Here is a 20,197-nt window from a genome sequence, read left to right as displayed (position 1 = left end):
CCCCCCTCGTCACACATCGTCACAAATGTCTGACCCCCCCCCCCACCCCTAGGTGCATGCCGTCATTTATGGACGGCCCCTTAGATCGCGTTAAACCCGCCTTCCACCCGACACAGCCAATTGGTAATGGTTTGCCATGTAAACAGAACACAACATTTACAATGCTGCTGTCAGTCGGTCACATTTACCAAAATTAAATATCCCCAACGTCGGCACGTGCTTCGACCAGTTGTGCCGCTGGCATCCACAACATTTAGTATCTTGAGCACCGCGTTTCGCCAGTAATTACACGTAAACAGAACACAACATTTACTATCTTGAGCACCGCGTTTCGCCAGTAATGAAAACCGGCGTCATCATCAGGCGGACAGACAGAATTGTCAGAAAAAGAACGGATAATCCACTGTAACATTACAAATGTTGTCAATTGCTTGTTCGCCATCATCGTCAACGCGTGCCTGGAATCTTCTCCAGGTGGTCTCCAGAGCCCAGATTGTTCCAAATTTTCACAAGTGTTAACATTTTTTTAAACACCCTGTTTATTCTAGAGTTACAAATCTCACTTTGATGGAGGGTAAGGGGCCATCCATTGAGTAGGTGCGCAAAAATCTGTCAAAAACTCGACCCCTCCACCCTCCCTGTACGCACGAGGACTTTTCCCCCCCCCCCCCCCCCCCGCCGCCTCCCATGAATCCTATAGAACGGCCGATATTTAATCGACGCAGAAGCGATCAAGGAATCATAATATTAACGTGTTTAAACAGACAGTCCACCGCCGGACTATCTAACTCATTTGAAGGCCAATGTAGACAAATTATTATCGAGGCATCACCCCCCCCCCCCCCCCCCCAATTTCCTATGCGTGCATAGTCAGTAGACCCCTCTCCATGCGTACGGACTAAATGGACGGCCCCTAAAGGGGGGGGGGGGCCGTCTGGTGGTGGTGGTGGTGGTCATCTCACGCCCTCTGCTGGCCACGCTCCCTCATCGCCCACTGCCCCCGTCTCCGGGGGAGCCGAAGGAATAACGGGACCCAGGGCCCATGGTGGTGGAGGTGGAGGAGGTTGGTTAGTGCCGGTCGAGTGGGGGGAGACGCAGAGGGGGGAGACGAAGAGGGGGGGGAGACGCAGAGGGGGGGCGCAGAGGGGGGAGACGCAGAGGGGGGTGGACGCAGAGGGGGGGGGGAGACGCAGAGGGGGGGGGAGACGCAGAGGGGGGGAGACGCAGAGGGGGGGGGAGACGCAGAGGGGGGGAGACGCAGAGGGGGGGGGGAGACGCAGAGGGAGGGGGGGAGACGCAGAGGGGGGAGACGCAGAGGGGGGGGGGGAGACGCAGAGGGGGGAGACGCAGAGGGGGAGACGCAGAGGGGGGGGGAGACGCAGAGGGGGGGGGACGCAGAGGGGGGGGGAGACGCAGAGGGGGGGGACGCAGAGGGGGGGGGAGACGCAGAGGGGGGGGGGGAGACGCAGAGGGGGGGGACGCAGAGGGGGGGGGAGACGCAGAGGGGGGGGGGAGACGCAGAGGGGGGGGACGCAGAGGGGGGGGGAGACGCAGAGGGGGGGGGGGAGACGCAGAGGGGGGGGGACGCAGAGGGGGGGGGAGACGCAGAGGGGGGGGACGCAGAGGGGGGGGGAGACGCAGAGGGGGGGGGGGGAGACGCAGAGGGGGGGGACGCAGAGGGGGGGGGAGACGCAGAGGGGGGGGGGGACGCAGAGGGGGGGGGAGACGCAGAGGGGGGGAGACGCAGAGGGGGGGAGACGCAGAGGGGGGGGGGGGAGACGCAGAGGGGGGGGGGGACGGCTTCGAGAAACCGCAGCGGGACTTGGTGGAGAACTCGACCTGCCGAGGACTGACTCGACATCCAAGTTTTAGACTTCGGGGACGACTACGAACTACCCGGGAGACTTAAAGATAAAAACACTTAAGGGGATGCCCAAGACTGACGTTGAGGTTGGCCCTGGAGAGGTTTAGAAATAATTAAGCGAGACTGAATATACAATATACTGCACCCTACATCTCTGTAAGGGAGATTGAAGGGACGCCTCAAAGGGAAATTAAGGAATACTCCGTTAATACGAGAGGGATAGTTTATAGCATTACTCTTGTTTTGCTGACGAGGGGGGATTTATTGAGACTTGAGGGAGAGAGAAAGACGCGAAAACCGAGAGACAATGAAGTCGTCGGGCCTAGGACCCGTCCGCGCTCGCGACGCCTCGGCCTCGCCTAGCGGCTCCCCGGCCCGGGTGCAGCCCAAGGCGGGCGAGCTCGGGCCCGGGGGCCCTGGGGGGCCCGGGGTCTCCTCGGGCTCCGCGGGGCCCGAGCAGCAGCAGCAGCAGGCGGCCCGCGCCGTCCTCAGGGAGGCCGTGGACGCCGTGGTGAAGAGCTTTGCCAAGCACACGCATGGCTACGGACGAGGTGAGCGGGGTCTTGGGCCCCTCTGAATGCCTCCTGGTCTCCGTAGAGAACCCCACGAGAAGCATGGACAGCCCCTGGGTCCCATAGACATCCCCTGGAACTCAGAGAATCCCTGAGTCTATAGAGAACTCGTGGTGCCATTGAGAACTGATGGCCCCATCGAAAATCCCAGAGGCTCATAGATGAGCCTTAAGTATTATAGATTAAATGATCCATATATAACCTCTTGTATCTCATAGCTAATCCCAGGGTCCCCTCGGCATAGAGAGAACCCCTGATTCCCATAGAAACCCCTGATTCCCATCGTTCCCGACATCCCTTCGTCAGTCCACTACTTGATAACGAGCTCCTACAGCAGTGCGGGTCGCAGGGGGTTATTTGATCATTTTTCATCACCAGTGGCCCGGTGTAGGTGAATCAGGAGAACAACAAATACAGACATCGTCCCACGGAAGTACACTACAACAATATATGCCCAGGACAACGTGTTTTGTACATCGTGATGACCAGTCCAAAGACTGTACTTTCCAGACTCATATTTGCTTATGTTTCGAGCTTTGGTCACAAGCGGGCTTTTTATATGGGGTCACAAATTGGTATTGGTGTCTGGTCACAAAAATAACACAATTTACAACTCTCATAAATCATTGCATCCTTTAAAATGTTTACTGCTGCTGCATTGACATACAGTATATGTAGGGCGATGGTGAGACACTTAAGTCAGCTTTACAAGGAAAACCAGCAGGGACACACACGAGTTCTGAAATAGACACGGTAATGGATTGCAATTTTTGACCCACCAAAAAACACAACATAAACCACATGCCTATACAACACACACGTGCATTAGGGTGCCGATCATTATGCACATGGGAAAGTGAAGATTCAGTTTTATTGGAATCACAGCCTCTCAATTGGTTGCTTCGGATGTAAAAGCACAACTGCTGAAAATGACATTCTAATCCTTTAAGATTTATAGGTTGCTCAGTGTCCCCTCTTTTATTCTCTCCATCTATGACTCTATGCCTCTACATTAACCGGAGTGCATTGACTGTGATGCATATCCAAACTCTGTCGTGCAACCGGTAAATATTGAGGATTTGTCGTCAAACTCGTGGTGGCTTCAGTGTAACAGGAAATTCATGAATCAGGAGTCGTTCAATTGCAAATAACTTATTAGAATGTTTAGTTTGCACCCTTCACGCACGTATTATACATGAGGTGTCTAGCCAAGTCAGACACCCTTTTGTTCCATTTTATTCATATTTCTGATGCAAACGTCATAACAGGTAATATGCGCTGGTTACGCACCGTCTTCATGATGCACATCGCTATGCTTCCTTGCACGATTGAGTTAAGATTTACAAAAGCACCGCCACATTTTCTCGTCCACCTCTTTTGTGCCGTACGTTTTTGTTTGCCGGGCGGTGGCGGCTACGCACGCTTTGCAATCCACCACTGCTGAGACGGCGGGGGTTGGTGGACCGCACACATGTTTCGAAATTCCCTTCCCGTAGGCGTCGAGGAGATGCTATACCCTGCCTCGCCAAGAAACCGTAGTACAGCAACGTGCGGACTTGTCCTGTTCCACTTTTATGGTGGTGGTGGTGGTGGTGATGATGGCTGGACTGCTTCACGGCACTCGGTAAAAACCGATGAAGTTCTCCAGTGATAATAATAATCACAAATACGCCTCGTTGAAGCGGTGTGCAGACACAGGTCATACACCTTGCGATTTTGGATGCTGGTGAGGTGCAGAGGCTGTCAACTCAGTGGTGGCCACAATTTATCAGAGGTTGGGAATCTGTCACAGACGCGATTCCTACCGGTGGTCTCAATACACCGGGGTATACAGTGATATGCCATACCGACACTTCTCAGAACAAACAAACGCGGGGAGGCCTTCATCCATTCATCCAGCAGTGGTTGGAGGTGAAAGGCGTCGCGTGAACGCGATCTATTATCATTACGAGCGTCGCGCTCGTGTTGTTGCCGGGCAGTGCGGTCACGGTAGGGTGTCGTGGGAGTCTCCCTGGGAGAGTGGCGAGGTGATGAGCCGTTAATTATACCGCGATTGTTACGTGCTCATTGTCCCCCCGCGTCGCCCTGGCTTGAGAGTGCCCTGCCACCGCGAGACATCGCTCACCGTCACGACCGCAAGCCTGCTGCGCGCGTTCTCATAATCTCACACGCCCTGCTCCTCTGCCAAAAAAAGTCGAGACCCGGAATAATATAAAAACTGGTGCTCTTTTAATGTGTAGGTGATGGTGAAAATAATAATGATAGCATGCATGCACATTCCCTGTTGTCATCCCACTGCTGGGTGTGGGCCTTTCCATGCTGTGTGGGTCGTGAGGGCTGTTTGACTATACTTCCTGCTGCGATGGGATGGCACCAACGAGTACAATAAAATATAATAACAATGCTCTTTTAGTTCCCCCCAAAAAATCCTCACTTGAGTCTCACTTTTTTTCATGATGGTTCTTACTCCATTGCGATGTTGAATAATTCCGTTAATGGGAGTTTGGCTTCGCGTGGCAGGGAGTAGCAAGAGAAAACCCATCAAACATATGAGCGGATATTACACAAAACTCCACGCAGATATATTAAATCAGTGTTCATTGCAAGGCCCGCGGGCCACTGGCAGCCCCTGGTGGCCTTAATGCGGCCCCCGATGTGTGAAACGCCCCATCATGCTGTCAAACCCAATCGTTTAAAATGTGTGGCGGCTCTCACACTGATGTCTTTTTGGCGAAAGTGGCCCCCCTCTGAAAATTAGTGACGAACACTGGATTAAATAGTGCCCATTTCCCGCTTGTAATCCAGCAAAGTGCGGGATTACAAGCAAAGTGCCGGATTACAAGCGTGCTCCACACTGCGCGGCTGTATTTTCATTTTAAAAAACCCGAATGTACAGAACTGGACGCATGAGCCTTTGAAGGGCCCCCAAATGAACACGAGGCTGTGTACATCAAAAAACAATAACGGCCCCTTCCTACGCCCGGATGCCATGGCATTGTGGTCTCGTCGTGTAAAGGAACGAGCCATAAGTCTGCGTGAGAACTTGGCACGGAGTTTCCATCCACTCCCCTCCCTCCTCCAGCGCTTCCCCCCGCGAGTTGCCGGCCCCCTCAAACTTAACGGTCACAACTGCCCCCCCCCCCCAGGGCTGCTGCTGCTGGTTGCTGAAGCAGCAGCACACCCGCCAAACCTGCCGCTTGCTTTGTCAGGGGTTATTGGCACACCTCCAGACTGCCTCCTGGCAGCCATTCTCGTGCTCCATCTCCAGACGACGAGCAGCGCATATCGCTCTTCGGAGCAGCGACGCAGCGGCCTGGCGGCAGGGCGCTCGCCGCTCGTTGCAGAGGTTTGCAGACTGAACCCAAAGGGCCGCCTCGGTTAATAACCGTGTGAAATGCGCTGCGTCTGCTACGCGGAGGATGTTAAAAGATCCCGCGATGTCCTTAGAAAACGTGGGATTACATGTAGCAGCATCGGTCCCTATTGGCAGACTCTACCTGTAAAACATTGCATCTCCGTGATTGTCTTGCGTTCTAAGTGTGGCACGAGCCCTTGGTGTCTTATCACGGTGACCACCGCCCCCCCGGTGTTGGGTCACGGTAGTGATGGCTACCACAGACATGGCACAGCCACCACAAATGAGGCAGCGCATTTTGAGACGGCACAAACGAGACGGTGCAAACAAGAGATAGTTCAGAAAGTGAAAATCTGACAGCGCTGTAAGAGACCTCTTGGCGTGCTTGTGCATTGCGGTGTCAATCGTCACTGGTTAAGGGAGCCTTGCATTACTCACGTGGCAATGGCTACAACTGTCCGTGCCCTCTTACGTGCGGTGGGTGTTCTCTAGGTACACCACCTTCAGAGAATCCATCACACTCCGATAGTGGATTCTTGAATCTATCGGTGCAATTTTGTATGCGTTGGATGGGTTTCGCCAGGTGCTCCACTTCCCCACCCCCCACATGAAGCCAGCTGCTCAAAGCCCCTCGTCCTTTATTAATCCAGGATAGCCTCACTGAGTCTCAAGACTCTTTGTCGGGAGGGTCATGTGCTCACTAATGGAATTGGCCAAGCCTCTCCGCGCAGGGCTCTTCTTGAAAGCAAGCTCGGGGACTCAGTGAGGCTTTCTCAGACAAACAAATGACGTTATCTTATTAAACACCAGCGGCTCGCGCGCCAGGCGGGGGAGTTCGAAGGCAGCGGCGAAGAGTGGAGCCGTGTGGGAGGAACGGGAGAGAGAGGAGGAGAAGAAGCTGGTCAGAAACCCAGAAAACCCTTGAAAAACAGGAACGCCGCATTCCACCACCACCCCATGCCTGGTTGCCGAGACAGATAGCGCCGTATTTTGCAGCCGCCCCCACATGCGATAGGCGAACGGTGCCAGGCCGGTGAGATTAGATAGCGGAGCGGGGGGGCGACGGGGCTGTGGCCGTGATAATTTTGGTGCACGAAATCGGTGTTGAAAAATATTTGCCAAGTAATTGCGTCTTTGCTTTAAGTCAGCGATGGCTTTGATTGGATGCAAACCGTCAAGCGTGATGGTGGCTCTGACTGTGATGGGGCGAAACTAACGAGTCGGAATGACGACACAGACGAAAGATAAATTAACAACGCCAGATACTGCAGTTGCACCGAGGAAGACCAGACCATGATAATTGGCTATTAATACACATGCAACGATTTACTTAGTTCACGGGATGGCTGACTGCCTCACAGCAACATTTCATAACTGGTGGACTACTTGTTTGACCGCTATACTCAACTAAATTTTGATTTAAAGCTTTCGTGACTGCAGGGATTCATCTTCTTGGTTCTTTCGGTAAAGTCACGTAGAAGGGAAGTAATAAAATAATAAAAATAAAACATTAATTTTATTATGTTTTATTTTTATTATTTTATTACTTCCCTTCTACGTGACTTTACCGAACGAACCAAGAAGATATACTCAACTAGACAAACAGAATGATTCACACACACCACGACTTGATTGAATGTCCATGGCTTACCACCGACTGGGCTAAGACTACGACAAAACATGTAAAAAGAATTGCCAGCCACATTAACCCCTGCGTTGGGAAGGGGCGCACCATAATTGCCTGTGGTGTACACCCCGGAGCCCCACCCCACCACCAATCCTCCCGCCCCCCCCCCCTCAAATCTGTCAAGGCCAGAAACGTGCGTGGAGTTATGGGTGCGCTGAGAGCCAAACGAGTCCCCTCCACCCCGGGAGGCGCCGTTTTCCTCTGTAATTTAAAACATCACCGGGTGTAGGACGGGGGAGGAGTGGTACAGGGAGCTCTTGAGGAGACTCTTGTCTGACAGCCTCAAGTTCCCTTTGTGCCTTTTTGCACTTTGCAGATATTTCGAAGTCATCTTTTCTCAAAATCCTGCAATAAAAACAATTATAATATTAGCATACGTTTACATGCCCCTTTTGTCAATCCGCTGCTGGATGAGGGCCTCCTGAAGCCGTGTGGATTTCAGGGATTTGTATGTATTTATGTTGAACTTATTTCACACCGTACGTAGCCAACTATGCTAATCGGAGATGCAGGGGAAGGACAACAAACTAGAAAAATCAGTTCTGAATAAATTAGTTTTCAATCTAGCTGATTTAAAAGTGCATAGCTCCAGTGGCTTCCTAATATCGGAAGGAAGAGCATTCCAGATGGCTGCAGAAGTGCATCCTAAAACACGCGGTGCAGTGACTGTCTTTGTTCGATGGTTAGCCACATGCCACTGCAAGAATGGTCGGAGTTTGTGTGATGGTTTATGCTGCTTGACGAGATCAAAGTATTGTGGTTCATTTGTGGCGAGCGCTTTGTGTGTAATGAGTGCGACCTTACAACGTATTCGTTCAGCAACCAGAAGCCAATGCAGCTTGGAGGGCTCTGGTCGGACATGGTCGGGTCTTGCAGTACCTGCCACGGCACATGCCATAGAATTTGTGTCATCGTACTAGGCCGTGGCAGTCAGTGTAGGTTGGTGAAGAAAGGGGAGGGGGGGGCATAGACACGAGGGCTTGTGTGAACCCACGACAAACGAGGTTTAACCATCGACAAACCATCCCGTTGGATTCCGCGTGCGATTCGACGCTCGCGAGGATCTCGGCTAACGGGCGGATCGTCGCGTCGTCGGCCGACCACGAGTGATCCTCAGAAGGCTTCACGGGGCGGGTCGTCGTGTCGCCCCCACAGTGAACGTGGTGGAGGCGCTGCAGGAGTTCTGGCAGATGAAGGCCGCGCGCGGAGCGGAGCTGAAGAACGGGGCCCTCGTCGTCTACGAGTCCGTGCCTTCCAACAGCCCCCCCTACGTGTGCTACGTCACGCTGCCTGGGGGGGCGTGCTTCGGCAGCTTCCAGGTGGGGGTGGCGGACGGGCAGATCGTGCGCAGATTTAAACTATTTTGGTATTTTTAACCAGGTAAGGCCCACTTGAGCTGTGTCGTTTTTTTCAGAAGCGACCAAATTAAAGCAATTTCTCCAGCTCAAGATAATACGAAGCGCCATGAAACATGTGTGCAGGCGACAAACAAAATCATTATATAATGGTGATGATCCATGCCCAAATCAACTGGACTGCACCCGATTGTCAGACCTTGGATGCTAAACTAAACTGTTTATTTTAACAGGTCAGGCCTACTAAGCTATGTAGCTCTTTTTCAGAAAAGACCTGACCACAATAATAGCCCAGCAAAGTGGCTTATCATCGTGTGGAAATGTATAGCAGCCAAATACTCTCAACGCATGTTGATTTCTAAATGTGGAGGGGAAAAACCGGAGGACCCGGAGAAAAATCCACGCGACCACAGAGATATAGAGACAAGTAAATGCCAAATATATAGGCGTCAGGGTTGGGTTCAAACCCATGCTTCCCGTATACCGAGCGAGGTAGTTAACATCTCGCCACCGTGGCACACACGAAGCGACTCCGTCCGCGTTGTCAAGGCAGTGAATCCTGTTTACCAGAGAAGGCTGATGGGGGGCGAGCGGATCGGCGCGACCCTTTGCGAGGAAGCGGGTATCGCAGAACTATCGCTGAGATCCAGCGACCCGTGGAGCACCACACGGTAGAGGGCGCCACATTCACACCCACTGTGACAATGAGATCGTTATCTTTGATCGGGTTGAAACCATCGATGCAGTACGGACGAGAACCCACCTGATTTAAACCCCTACATCAAACCAGGGATCTCGGCAGCGCCAGGCTCGGTGATCAGACCTCTGAGCCACTCGGTTACAACTGCTCCTCCTGCCTCTCAATGGGAACCCAGCAAATCACCGAATCGCTCGCATGTTGTCACGTCATCACGATGCTTGCGTTCCTCAACACACGTGCTCGTTTGTGTTGGTCGGAATGCGAATTACATTTACCCCCGCCCCCCCTCGGTTTAATTGCCTCTTCCCACTGATCCTCACCCTGTCTGCCGCCCCCTCCCTCAGTACTGCCCGACGAAGGCGGAGGCCCGGAGGAGCGCTGCTAAGATCGCGCTGATGAACTCGGTGTTTAACGAGCACCCATCTCGCCGCATCTCCCCCGAGTTCATCGAGAGCAGCGTTGCCGAGGCCCTCGCCTCGTTCAACGTGAGCGCCCAGCGACAACAGCTGACGATGTCGATGACGTCGAACCTGACAATTCTAATGATACTTGACGACGCCGATTGCGCCGGTGATACTGGCAACACAAAGATGCTCATGATGATGGTGACGCTGACGATACCAATGCTGTCGATGATGCTGGCGACACTATTGATACACATTGATGATGGTGCATTGCTGACAATTCTGATGAAACCGATGATGTTGATTCTGTTGATACGAGTGATATGATATGATATTGGTGAAATTGACACTGCTGACAATGGTGGTGGTGGTGATACTGATGATTCTGACCGTAACAATGACACCGATCTCCCACTAGTGTCAAAGATGCCATGACGTTATCAAATATGGGCAGGAGGCCATTTGTGTGCCGACTGTTGCCACCAAAATAAATAAAAAAGATGCCGAAAATTACTCAGTTTGGATGACACGTCGCCCCTTACTGTGAAACTACTGGCAAACTTTGTGAAACAGCAGCGCCTTCTTCCTTGGCGATATGCTCGCGCTATGAGAATGATGGCATAAATCCCAAATGTAACCATTATTATTATTAGAAGTGTTAATTATTCCAATGTTGGACCCCAGCAGAATGACACTGACGACGAAGATTTAGCGGTGGGCCGAGTTGACCCCTGGCCATGCCGCGTAGCTGTCGTGTGACGTCAGCAGTGTCACGACGGCAGTAAACACACACACACAGCCGCGACCACAGCGGCCTCCTGGGACAGCTGTCTAATCCCACGGCGACCCGAAATACGAGATTCCTGACGCCGCGCTGTCATTAAAACACCGCCAACTGTCAAATTTCACTCGAGATCTGAGCTCTTTGCTAACACCTGGCGACGCCAGTTGTAATCTCCGGCGAAACCTCTCCTGCAAAATTGTCAACAATTTTTTTTGCTCGCTTTTCAACGTTGCGTGGTTTTTTTTACTGAAAGACGAAAATCATCCATAATATAGATATTTTTGGGTGAGATCACATAAATATGAATGTGTTGTTAAACCCACCACCACCTGACGCAGCCAATTATTAAGGTTTTTGTCATGTTAACAGACTATGCCAATTCGTTACTAATACAACACACTGGTGTGTTGGAGAGCAAATCCACACTTTTAATTTAATTTATTAGCGAAACGTCGTACTCAGATTATAAATATTGTGTGCTGTACTTGTAACGAATTGGCATATTCTGTTTACATGATTAAACCTTACTAATTGGCTGTGTCGGGTGTGGTGATGGGTTTAACAAGACATTCATATTTACGCGATTTAACCCAAACAAAACTATTATGGATGATATTAGTTGCAAAAGCCTACGTGTATAAAACAGACAAAAATCAATCGGCACGTTTGCCCACGCGACAACTGCGTCTGTTTGGCCGTGCCGGGTGGCGGAGGCTGTGTGGCTTGAACGACGTTAACCTTACACGACGATCTGACCTGAGAGAAACCAATCGTGAATCGTAATTCCTTGTTTACATTTGTAACACTCAAAACGCTTCATCTTAGTCATATGATGTGTATGAAACCAGGTGTGAGCATCATAACAATTTTCATTTGCAGCCATGTCTATCCGCTGCTGGATGAAGGCCTCCCCACACAGCGTCGGTCATGGGGGTTGTAGTTTGACCATACTTCACCATGCTGGTCAGTGTGGGTTTGGGGGGAGGAGGGTAAAACCCACGACCGGTTTAGATATCACTCGCCACTGATGTGAGCCGTGGCAGGGAATTGAACTGGGTTTGTAGGGTTCTAAGCGCAGTGTGTAAAACACTGTACTGCGACTCGGTGGCGAGATGTTATTTGCCTCCCCTGGTATACAAGAGGTCGTGGGTTCGATCCCGACCCTGACGTCTGTATATTTGGGATTTGCATGTTCTCTCTCACTCCCTGTGGTCGCGTGGATTTGTCTCCGGGTCCTATGGTTTTTCTCTCCACATTTAGAAACATGCGGTTAGAGAATTTGGCTACGATACATTTCCACACGAACTGTCAGCACACAATTCCAGCGGCTTCGGTTTCAACACGAGCAAAACTTTGGACCGGATTCGACATTTGTTTTCGGATCAACAGAGCCAAGCTCGCTTGAACCAATGTTGATGAACTACCAGATATGTATGTATAGGCAAGGACCCTCTCTGTCTGCTAGATATGGGGCCTAGTTGTCACATGCACGAGTGGGTTTGACCATGGCCTGTGCATGTAATTGTTCACCGTGCTCCAGGGGACACACTGAAACGTCACTGTGTGGTGGCGCTGAGTTGTTTCAGCAAATAGATTCAGAGTCAGTTTTGATGTTGTCCCGTCTGTATCGTTGTTTATCGTTTCTTTTTTTTGTTCCCCTGTTCGGTGCTTTGCCCCCCCCCCCTCCGCGCAGGGAAATCCCGAGGAGGCAGACAACCCCAACACGGGCATCGGGGCCTTCCGCTTCATGCTGGAGGCCAACAAGGGCAAGAGCATGCTGGAGTTCCAGGTACCCGGCCCGCGCTGTGGTTCCGCTGAGACGCCAGACTCGTAGTGGGGGGTGGGCAGCATTCCGGTCATTGCTCGGATCTGGCTCGGCCTCTTGACCGCGGCTCGGCTCGGGCTCGAGCCACTCGCCCGCTCATATCGGAGTTCGTCCGAGTGAATCAGAATATTTGTTCATACTGGAGGAATCCAATCAGCTATGCAGCTCTTTTTCACGGATGTCCATTTAGGGGCGGCTCAGAACGTTAAGACAGCAAACGATGTAAAAACACGGTCGCAGTGCAAAGTATAGACGGGAAAGGTAAGCAAAGCAAATCACACAAAAAATACAAATAATCTAAATAAACAATCTCAAACGGCTACAACCGTGGCTTGGCTCCGGCTCTGCCTTATGGAAATCTTGTGAGCGTGGCCGGGACCGCCCGGGAGCCAGTTCAAGTAGAGCGTTCCTTTGAGGCTGGCTCGCTCGAGCCAGAGTCAAGCGAGCCTGAGCTGATCCGTGACGAAGAATGAGGGCCGTGGTGTCGACGTGCGATTGTTTGGTACTGGTGTTTCGCCTGAGCGACAGCGGTGGTGGTGGTGGTGTGTGGGAGCAGTGGTGTAGCAGTTAGCACGTTGCGCTATGAACCCGGCGACCCGAGTTCGATTCCCGCTCACGGCCAACACCGGTGATGATGATCTGAACCGGTCCTTAGCCTCCTCTAGGTCGACTCAGCCTCAAATGAGTACCTGGTGCGATGTGTAAACATCGGGCGTAGTGCTGACCACCAACCCCCTCGAGTGCCGTGCCGGTTTTCATAGTTGTTCGCTAACAGCACTTGCCCCAACAGTCTGTTACGGCTATACGGGGATCTTTATCTTTGTTTGGTGGTGGTGTGAAGTGGAGTGCATCATGAAGTCACGTGACTTGAAAATGCTGTGTGCTCGCCATATGTTCACACCTACACAATACGCGTGCACGTACACAAACCACACGCACAAAAACGTATGCACATGCACAAAAATACACACACGCGTGCTTACGAAAACGCGCATACACAGGCACACATGCTCGCAAAAACACATGCACGCAGTCACAAAGACATGAATGTGCACACACATACACATATACACACAAATAAACGCACTCATAAAAACACATGCGCACACAAACAAATGCACACGCGCACACTCATACACGCTCACGAAAACACACGCTAATCTGCATATCTTTGCACATCTGGACACATACATACACACCTGCATGCCTGCACGCATGCCTGACCACACGCATGCACGCATACCTGCCCGCACGCACACACGCACACATACATACACACGTACACACGCACGCACGCGCACACACACGCGCACACACACACAGGAGCTGATGACAGTCTTCCAGCTGCTGCACTGGAACGGCAGCCTCAAGGCCATGAGGGAGCGGCAGTGCTCTCGCCAGGTGAACCAACTTCTCCTCCACCGCACCCGAACCCTGTCCTTCCACCCGCCCCCATGAAAAGAGAAAGGTCCCTCATGTAGCCCTACAAACTGTTGGCAGGCATGTATGTAAACTAAAACTAAACACATTTTTTTATTTTACCAACGTAAGGCCTACTGAGCTATAGTATGTAGCTCTTTTCAGAAGCACCCTGGCCACAAATGACAGCCCAATGAAGTCGCTTATAATGTGGCAATGTATAGCAGCTAAAAACCGGAAGACCTGGAGAAAAATCCACGTGACCTCTGGGAGTAAGAACATGCAAACCCCAAATATGCAAGAGTCAGAGTTGGGATCGAATCCACGACCTCCTCTATACCAGGTGAGATAGTTGACATCTCGCCACCGTGGCACCCATGTATGTATGTAGGTATGTTGAACTTCTTTCACACCGTACGTAGCCAACCGTCCTAATCGGAGGTGCAGGGGAAGGCCAACAAACTAAACAAAAAAGCAGTTCTAAAGAAATTAGTATTCAATCTAGATTTTAAAAAATCTACATCAGTGCTGCTAGCGAGTACCTATGAAGGCCGGCACGGCACACACGAGCGTGTGGGTGGCCAACACTGCGCCCAGCTGCCTTTGTCTCCCCGCTGCTGATGTTTTACACATCGTATCAGATACTCACCTAAGACTGAGTCGCCCTAGGGGAGAGGCCCAGGGCCAGTTGATATTCGTCACTGTTATTGGTCGTGAGCCGATTCGAACTCGGGTCACTGGGCCTGTAGCTCAGCGCGCTAACCACTGTGCCACCGCTCCCCCTATACTCACCTGGACACCTGTGACACTGAACGACATTCACAGCAGGCATGTAACACTGCATCGATTACTCGATCACAATCAAATCTCACACGCATCAGGCCGTGGGTGTGACAATGATTATGATATTGTGTGCCATGGGTTATTGTGACCATCTACTCCGTCACCTCACCGCCCCGGCCTTCGGCGCACCCTACTGCTAACCAGGCTCAAGCCTGCTTAGCTGCTCACCCCATCCACTCGCCCACCCCCTCACCTACTAACCCATCCAATTCACCTACCTCTCTTCCATATCCATCCCCCATACACTCACGTACACGACCTACTCCCTCACTCTCAGCCCCACCACCCCCACCACACTGCCTACTCACTTTTGCACCTATCATCTTGCTCACCCACTCGACCACTCAAAGACAAAGATCCCCGTATAACCTCAACAGACTGTTGGGGCAAGTACAGTTAGCGAGCACCTATGAAGGCCAGCACAGCACACGAAGGAGGTGGGTGGCTGGCATCACGCCCAACTGCCTTTGTCTTCCCAGTGACGATGTTTACATACCGCAGCAGGTACTCATTTGAGGCTGAGTCGACCTAGGGGAGGAGGCCCAGGCCCAGTTCAGATAATCATCACTGGTGTTAACCGTGAGTGGGAATCATACTTGGGTCGCCAGGTTCACAGCGCATCATGCTAACCGCTTCACTACCACTCCCCACACTACCCACTCACACACTCGCCTACCTACCCCCCCCCCCTCCAAACTCACCTCCTCCGCCCCACTCACCCGCTTAATCATCACCCACTCCACTCAACGCGGTTTCCTCTCTCCCCCCCCGCCTCCACGGTCCAGGAGGTACTGGCGCACTACTCTGACCGCTCGCTGGACGAGGAGCTGCGCAGTCAGATGGCGCTCGACTGGGTGTCGAAAGAGCGCGAGCGCCCGGGCTGCGTGGCTCGCGAGCTGGAGGCGGCCGGGCGCGAGCTGGAGGGGGCGCGCCTCGCCGGCCGGGAGCTGCGCTTCCACAAAGAGAGAAAGGACGTGCTGATGCTGGCACTGAGCCAGCTGGGGCCCGCCCGCGCCGCCACCGAGTGCTGAGGGCCGCTCGCCCGCTGGGGAGCGGACGACGGACGGGTTGACGAGTGGATCGTGTAGCGGATCGGTGATGGTTGATGATAATGATGGAGAAGGGGGAGAGAGAGCGAGAGAGATTGAGGGGTAAAGTGTTAGAGGTCGGCCGGATGCTAGCACGAGCCGTGAGCCTAACCAGCGAGCCAGACGGACTTGAATTGTACTTCTAGCTAACACCCTGACCAACCAAACATTAGCCCTACCCATATCCATACAATAAACTAGCCAACCAGGCCTAAGCCCTAGCCCTGACTCTAACTCTAACACTAGCCCCTCATCTGTCGCGTCACTCGGTCCACTCTTCACTTTTTGTTCACGTTTCACTTGCGACGTTCACCTCACCACACGTCGCTCGCCCCCTTCCCCACGCTCCTCCCCCTGCCCACCTCCTCTGCGCTCCAAGGGGACCAGAGGGTCCTCCTGCCTATCCCACTCTACCACCCGACAGGGCTGGGCCCTCGGGCAGCACGTGGTAGACGAGCGATCGGGCAGACGGGCGGGTGAGGGCTGTGGGCATGAGGGATTGTCTCTAACCCAAGCAAGAGCCCTAACTCTCACCCTAACCCCGGCATGAGCCCGAACCCAGACAAGAGCCCTAACCCTAACGAGGGAATCGTTTACGTCCGGAGTCGACGGTGTTGGCGAGCGTAGGAATGCGTCGCTAAACCAGGCGCGGACGTGAGTGTCCGTCTCCGTACTTTCTGTGCGCGCTGCTTCTATTGTCTGCTCCCATCACGGTTTCCATCGTCGCGGCCTATCGAGGGCGCGGCAGCAGCGAGGGCCCCTCAAAATTGGAGCCTCGCTCGCTCCACCCTCACCGGCGCTGCCGAGCAACGGCGGGGGGCGACCGGACGACCCCCTCGTTAACACCGGTCGACCGTCGAGTTGAATTTGTTTTGACCTGGTGAGAACTTGAGAGATGACAGTGGTCTTAATTTGCAAGAGTGACTTGACCTGGGTCACCAAAATAACAAAAGCAATATCAGAACTATTGAGCCAATAAAAAATTGGAGCAAAAGCTAAACCATTTTACTTCACCAGATGAAGCCCAGTGAGCCATTAACACGTTTTCAGAAGCAACCTGACCACACGTGATCATCAAAGTGGCTTATATCATCATCGTCACACGTGGGAATGTATAAGTCATATAATCTAAACGCACGTTTCTAAATATGGAAGAGGGCAAAACGGGAGGAACCCACAGAACAAATCCACACTAGGACCACCACAAGGAGAGAGAACACGGATCGCCAGGGTCTGGGATCGAACCCACGCTTTCCTGCATACCAGGCGAGGGAGATAACATATCTTCGTCACCGTGACGCCCCAAAATATCAATTGGGGCAAAAACAAGTAAATAGAAATCGGACCAAACGCAAGCGATGATGAGACACGGACGGATAACGGATGGGCCGAGGCTTAGCACCTGCCCGTCCCGTACTCTAGTTGCCCGGGGTTGATGCTTATACAGACCTGTGCCAAATAAACGCCTTGCTGGAATTGTCACGTGCCATTCGGGGTTAGGGTGGAATAAAGGATGGCAGCGCCCAGTCAGTGGGTTTCTGACAGGAATCGGGAGACGACCCTCCGCTCGAAAGGTTTTGTCGCAAACGATGCACAGTCTCTGCTTCTCGTTCACTGCGCCAGTCCGGAGTGCACAAAAAATACGGACGGGGTAAACGTTCGTTCTGGTCTTGATCGGGGCAGGTTAAAACACCACTTTTTTAATAGGGGTTTTTTAAAATCGGGTTTCGAAGACCTTCCAGATTCATTTTGACGAGAATAAGCAGAATGTAGTTGAGAACAAATCCTGATGAGAAACCCAGTACATGGTGAGAATAACAGTAGATCCGAAGGCAGAATAACTGTCGTTTTTCTGTGTGTGTGTGGTCATTTTATACTCTTTTTCATATAGGAATTGAACCTGTACGTTTAATGCTGTTGGTGTTTCAGGACGGTGTTGCAGTTAGGCACGTAACGATCCATAAACAGAAGAACCACCTCTCGACGACGGTAATTGGTTCCACAAAACCGGTCGTTATGTGATTTTGTCATTAAGCGAGTATAGGAAATAGGCTTAATTCGTCCTGATAGCATCGAACGTTACCCTTTTTTTGCACGAAAAACGTACTTTATAACATTTCAACAATGGATATTAATGCATGAAGATGCTAACATCAAACACATAGTATTAAAATAAATGTTGGTTAATCAATGTATTAATTAATATTTACTGTACCTACAACAGCCCGTCGTTAACAGGGGAATGGTCGGTAAGCGAACACATTGGGCTCTATGGAGGCACTTAAACTACACTACTATAAACTACACTATACACTACACTACTATACACTACACATGGGGCTCTATGGGTCGTTAACAGGGGTGCTAGTTAAGAAGAGGGGTTCTATTGTACTACACGGATTTAAACCCGTCATTAATTCACAATGCACTCATGTAATATCACGTGTAAAATAATAATATAATGTATATGTTTGCGTTCATGCAAATTAAATCTCTCACAATCGCCGAGGAACCACAGACAAAGTGGACGGCAGCAGCCAGTTGGTGAGCTGGCGCTGCCAAAAGTTGCCCAAGCTCTGCGATCTCTATATATGAAGGTGTTTTCAACCAATGAATGAGTGTTTATACATGTTGGGAGGACACCGGAGCACCCGAAGAAAACCCACATGTGTGAGCGAGGGGGCAACCCTCTATCCCAGCATACAGAAGGGACAGATGACGTTTAGGGCACGGCGCCTCCTCGACGCCCAATGGGAAGGGATTTTCACGACATGTGATCACAGGCCACGTGTGTTGCTGATAATTACACGAACACTTGTCGGCCACGATAGATTATTATTTTAGTCATTTATCAGATAAGGCTCCACTGACCGAAATAGCTGTTTTTCGGAAGCTACCTGGGAACAAATGATAGCTCAACGACGTGGCTTATCTCGTGGAAATTGATAGCGACTAAATACTCCAAATGCGTGGTGTTGATTCTAAATGTGGAGGGAAAAGCCAGAGGACCTGGAGAAAAATCCACACGACTATGGGGAGAGAGAGCGTGCAAACTCCAATTGTACGGTTATACAACGGTTTTAAAGGAATTGAGCAAGTGTAATTGTCACAAATTAGACAACTGTGGAGAGGGAAAATCGTTACGTGCCTACTAATGACGATGTTAATTCGTATTGCTGTTCGTCTTAATTATTTGACACACACCGTCAGCTACATTTCAGTCACTGCACAGCACGCCACCTCGTCGTGGCAATTATGAACCTGTGTTGATGTGATTTTGTTTAAAAACCACAGTATTTAATACATTCCACATCGTAGCATTTTTTTTATACGTACGGTTATATTAATCATGATTTTGTTTTTACTAAAGCACGTGTTTAACGGTTTAACCACTAGCTGAAGTGTTGTTTGCAATTCAGTATTATCGTCGTACTCTCGCTGTATCTCCTCTGGAGTCGATGTCCACGTGCGCACTATCTATGTATAAACACTACGTCATTTCCACACATGGCCATTCGTGGTTTATTTGCGACCGGGGAGGGCATCGCTCACTCATCAACGGCGACATTCCTCTAGCTTGGCAGGCTGGTTGGCTAGATACGTGGGTGGGTGAGTGGGTGAATGAATGGCAGGCAGACCGGGTTACAGGTGGGTGGCTGAGCGGCACACTCGGTGACTGGGTAGTTGGGTGGCAGGCTGGGTAACTGGGTGGCTGGGTAGCTGGGTGGCAGACAGTGACTTGTTAAGTGGGTTGTAGGTTGAGCAACTGGGTAGGTAGTTGGCGGGGTGGGAAGCTGGGTAGGTGAGTCGCTGGCTGGGTAGGTGGGTTGGTGAGTGGGATACGTAGGTGGGTAGCTGGTGGATGTGATTGATGGTGTGGTAGTTGAAGTTGCTGTGGAAGTGGTCGTGGTTATGTTTGACGCCAGGGGGCGGCGTGGTGCCACGTGGGGATGTAGCTGCACCCCCACCACCCCCTTTATTACCTGTCGCTCCATCCCTCGCCAGGTGAGACGCACTGTAACACAAAGATTATGGAACTAGCACCATGCTGTAATATGTTAGTTTTATAAACAGCGTCGTCCCTATTACATATCTCAATCGCTGAGAGATGCCAAAGTTGGTCCAACGGTTCCAACCACGTGCCGACGTTGGGAAATTTTTATTTTAGCAAATGTGACAGACTGACAGCAGCCGCAACAGCAAGGATGCAGCGATAGACAAACCGTGTGCCGGCCTCATCCTTATTAGAACTCATCAGCACAGTACAGGCACCAATGCTCGCTGCTGCTGCGAGTGAGTGC

The 20,197-nt window shown here is 51.6% G+C and overlaps 1 protein-coding gene across 1 annotated transcript; it reads left to right on the top strand.

The window, feature by feature from the left end:
- Positions 1-1,775: 1,775 nt before the first annotated feature.
- On the top strand, positions 1,776-19,402 carry LIX1L (limb and CNS expressed 1 like). Its single transcript, XM_061553412.1, has 6 exons — positions 1,776-2,415; positions 8,634-8,797; positions 9,878-10,018; positions 12,415-12,510; positions 13,870-13,947; positions 15,594-19,402. Exons 1-6 carry the CDS (start codon positions 2,172-2,174, stop codon positions 15,837-15,839), a joined length of 969 nt encoding a protein of 322 aa, XP_061409396.1. The 5' UTR covers positions 1,776-2,171; the 3' UTR covers positions 15,840-19,402.
- The last annotated feature ends 795 nt before the right edge of the window (positions 19,403-20,197 follow it).

The sequence above is a fragment of the Lethenteron reissneri genome, chromosome 18 (assembly GCF_015708825.2).
Source record: "Lethenteron reissneri isolate LAM-NWPU_2019-01 chromosome 18, ASM1570882v1, whole genome shotgun sequence".
Taxonomy (NCBI): Eukaryota; Metazoa; Chordata; class Hyperoartia; order Petromyzontiformes; family Petromyzontidae; genus Lethenteron; species Lethenteron reissneri.
The sequence above is the reverse complement of the archived record's forward strand: the minus strand, read 5'-3'. Positions and strand labels throughout refer to the sequence as shown.

Coding starts and splice junctions, on each gene's coding strand:
- LIX1L (XM_061553412.1), top strand. CDS start 2,172: ATGAAGTCGTCGGGCCTAGGACCCGTCCGCGCTCGCGACGCCTCGGCC. Junction 8,798..9,877: donor CGTGCTTCGGCAGCTTCCAG/GTGGGGGTGGCG, acceptor CCCCTCCCTCAG/TACTGCCCGACGAAGGCGGA. Junction 10,019..12,414: donor AGGCCCTCGCCTCGTTCAAC/GTGAGCGCCCAG, acceptor CCCTCCGCGCAG/GGAAATCCCGAGGAGGCAGA.